Below are 3,229 nucleotides of genomic sequence, written 5' to 3'. Positions count from 1 at the left end.
CAGGCTGGAGTGCAGTGGCATAATCTCAGCTCACTGCAACCTCCGCCTCCCGGGTTCAAGTGACCCTCCCATCTCAGCCTCCTGAGTAGCTGGGATTACAGATGCCTGCCGCCACGCCCAGCTAATTTTTGTATTTTTCAGTGGTGATAAGAGTTTCACCATGTCGGCCAGGCTGGTCTCAAAGTCCTGGCCTCAAGTGATCTGCCCGCCTAGTCTCCTAAACTGCTGGGATTACAGGCGTGAGCCACCGTACCTGGCCATAGTGAAGTTTTGTTTATTATTTCTATGTCTGTTAATGAAATTTCTATATAGAGGGGGAAAAAAATGTGTCAGAAGAATCAGGGAGGGTGGCACATGACCTGAATCACAGGAGAGGAGAGGAGGGGAAAGAATGGAAACATCTCAGGGATTGGGGAACCGGGCTGAATTTGACCCTCATGCCGGTAGAAATGTGTGCATTTCAGCACCACATGCAGAGCTCTGTCATGCCATGTCTGGCAGCAGGCAGGTTTTGTCCTGCTCTTCCAGAAGAGGATCCTAGGGAACTGTTTACTCTGAACCAGGCACCACAGCCAGGCCAGGGAAGAGTTGGAACCAAGACCTGGGCTCTAGAGCCTGGTGGTGGTTTGAGGAGACTCTTGTCACCCTAGGTCAGGCTGTGCCCGTCAGGTTCCCCATGCACTCTGTCCCTCCCTCAAGTTGCCTAAACTGTGGTCTGTAGGGATCTGTCATCACACCAGGGCATAGCAGGGGCCAGGACTCTGGTTCTACACTCGGCTCTGCCTCCAACCACCCACATGGCTGGGGCCTTTCTCACTTTTTCTTCAGCCCATTTACCCCAACTCCCTCACAGAGCAGATTTCTCGAGTAGATGGAAAAGGCTGTGGGCCAAGGGCCAGCCGACCTGGACTCTACCCTTTTCTCTGCTTGCAACTCGCTCACTGTATGGCTTGGAGCAAGTCACTTCCCCTCTCTGAGCCTCAGTGTCTTTATCCACTGGGAGGGTTGAGCTTATGTCATTGTCAAGGGCCCTGTGGCGCTAAAGGTTGGACACTCCGGATGCCCCAATTGCCAGGGGCAGGGTTTTCAGAGGGTGCCATTCTGTTGCCCAGAACAAGCCCCTGCCCCAGCCTCCCGCAGCCCCTCTTCCCTCACCTCGGAGCCAACGCAGGAGAAAATAGTCATCTGGATTTGGCAGGGCCGGCAGCACATCCTGGACATTCTCCCGAAACTGTAGGGAGAGGCATCAGGGTGAGTGGTAGGGCCCACCCTGACTGCCCTCTGCCCAGGACTCTCCACTGAGGTCTTTGCTGGACCCCTCTTTAACATGGTTCAACTCTGCAGACACTACCTGGGCACTCATCCTGCCTGGAGTACTCTCTTGTCAGGGGGTGCCAGGTAGCAGGGCAGAAGGTGGGAAAGGAATGAGACACTGCCCCTGTCCCACAACAAGGGCTCCCACACACCAGTCTGGGGGCAGGCAGATGTGTTCCCAGCTAATCGTGATAGTAGGCACTCTGGTACGGACTACAGTAAAGACCAAGCATTCCGTTACCCAGCGCTGATCCTGGCACCGTAGCTTATATACTCCTCACTCACAACCTGTAGAAGTATTGTCCCCATTCTACAGATGAAGGAATTAAAGCTCAGAGAGGCCAAGTAACATGCTCAAGGTCAAACAGCTAGTCATTAGCAGAGCTGGGATGCAAACCCAGGTCTGTCTGAGTCCAGAGCACATGCTCTTTCCACCATGGTCTTCTGCCCCATGGAATGGTGAGGAGTTTGCTGGGGAGCAGAGGGAAGAAAGAGGTGGTCTCACATGGCTTCCTATAAAACTTGGCATTTGTGCTGGGCTTGACGGACTTCAAAGGCATTGGGGAGGGAGGCGGGCAACTCAGGTGGAGGGAACGGTTCCAGTAGGGGAAGCCAGGAAATGGGAAAATGCAGGCAGTGCCAAACAAAGGAGGTGGACACTGACCTCAAGGGACAGCCACATCTACCTCCAACCTCTCATTCCCTGGTAGGTGAGCGGGCCCCCATATGCCCTCCCTGAGCCTCCTGCTCCCAGCCATTCACCTTTCCCTGGCCACTGACCTACAGGGCAGTCCTAGAAGAGACTAACGAGGACTGGCCACCTCTGCCCCTTGCCTAGGTCGGCCAGGGACTCAGACCACCCCACCCCACAAAGCAGCTCCCAATGCTCCAGGGAAACTGCTCCTCCAAACTGCAGGCATGAAGCTACCCCTCTCTAAGGACCCTAACCAGCCCCTGGTCTCCAGTTTAATCACCACCTAATCCCTTCTCTGTCTGACCTCTCCTGCGAGTCAGCAGTAAAATCTGAAGCCTCCCTGTCCAGACTTCCTGGGATGGGGGAGGCCCAGCCTGGGATAAAGCCTTCATGGAGCTGGTGCCTCCCCACTGCTGTCAGTGGCAGGAGACATCTGCCCCCCGCCCCACCTTTCCCAGCCATGGAAAATTCCCCAGCTGTGGAGCCTCCAAATCTTGGGGCCAGACCCAATCAGCTCTTGCCCAGAGAACAGCCGACCTGCTCACTCCCCAGGGGTGACAGAGAAGAGATTTAGTTGGTGAAGAGGAAGGTCCAGCCCTCAAACTGTTGCCCCCTGCTTGTCACAGGTGCCAAGGCAAAGCCAGGCTCATCTTCTTGCCTTCTGAGGAGCATAAACCTTAAGTCCTGAGCCAGGCAGGGGTCTGGGATGCAAGACGGGACGGCTGGTCTCAGTTCAAACTAACCCCAACCCAGTGCGTCATGGGGGGAGCCTGGAATTCACACATGGAGGTGTTCCCTTCAACATCATCTGGTCCAACCTCCTCATTCCATGGCATCAAGGAGCAAAGAGAAGGGCAGGGTTTTGCCCAAGGTCGCACAGCGGCTTGGTGCCGGGGGCAGGAGCTATCCAAGTCTCCCAAGGAGCTGTCCAGAGCCCTTTCCATCGTGCCACTGCCCCTGCAAAAAGAAAGCCTCCCGGAAATGGGAGAAAACTTGGGCCCCTGCGCCTGCCCCTGCCCCAGGGCCCGGCTGCCAATCCCAAGGATGAATGTTGCCTTTGTGCTTTCAGCGGCCTCCGGGGACTCACAAGCAACCACTTCTTCCCAGGTGGCACCGCCACGGCTGCTTGGAGCTTGGGCGGGGGGTGGCCAAACTTCCTGGGACCTTGAGGGTGGCAGAGGGAGGAAGGAGCCATCCGCGGGCGCGGGCCAGGCTGGGGCA

General features: G+C 56.2%; 1 protein-coding gene across 4 annotated transcripts in view; it reads right to left on the bottom strand.

Annotated features, from left to right (window-relative positions):
* SEC14L2 (SEC14-like 2 (S. cerevisiae)) overlaps positions 1 to 3,229 on the bottom strand; it is a 27,449-nt gene that overhangs the window by 23,741 nt on the left and 479 nt on the right. For 3 of the 4 annotated variants that reach the window (XM_011957698.1, XM_011957697.1, XM_011957700.1), the window contains exon 2: positions 1,156 to 1,231. The exons of the other annotated variant lie outside the window; for it this stretch is intronic. In XM_011957698.1, coding sequence (XP_011813088.1) covers positions 1,156 to 1,231 — 76 coding nt within the window. The remainder of the gene's footprint in view (positions 1 to 1,155; positions 1,232 to 3,229) is intronic. 4 annotated transcript variants of the gene reach the window in all.

Source organism: Colobus angolensis, unplaced genomic scaffold (genome assembly GCF_000951035.1).
Source record: "Colobus angolensis palliatus isolate OR3802 unplaced genomic scaffold, Cang.pa_1.0 Scaffold448, whole genome shotgun sequence".
In the NCBI taxonomy this organism is placed as follows: Eukaryota; Metazoa; Chordata; class Mammalia; order Primates; family Cercopithecidae; genus Colobus; species Colobus angolensis.
This window is presented reverse-complemented; position numbering and strand designations above follow the sequence as displayed.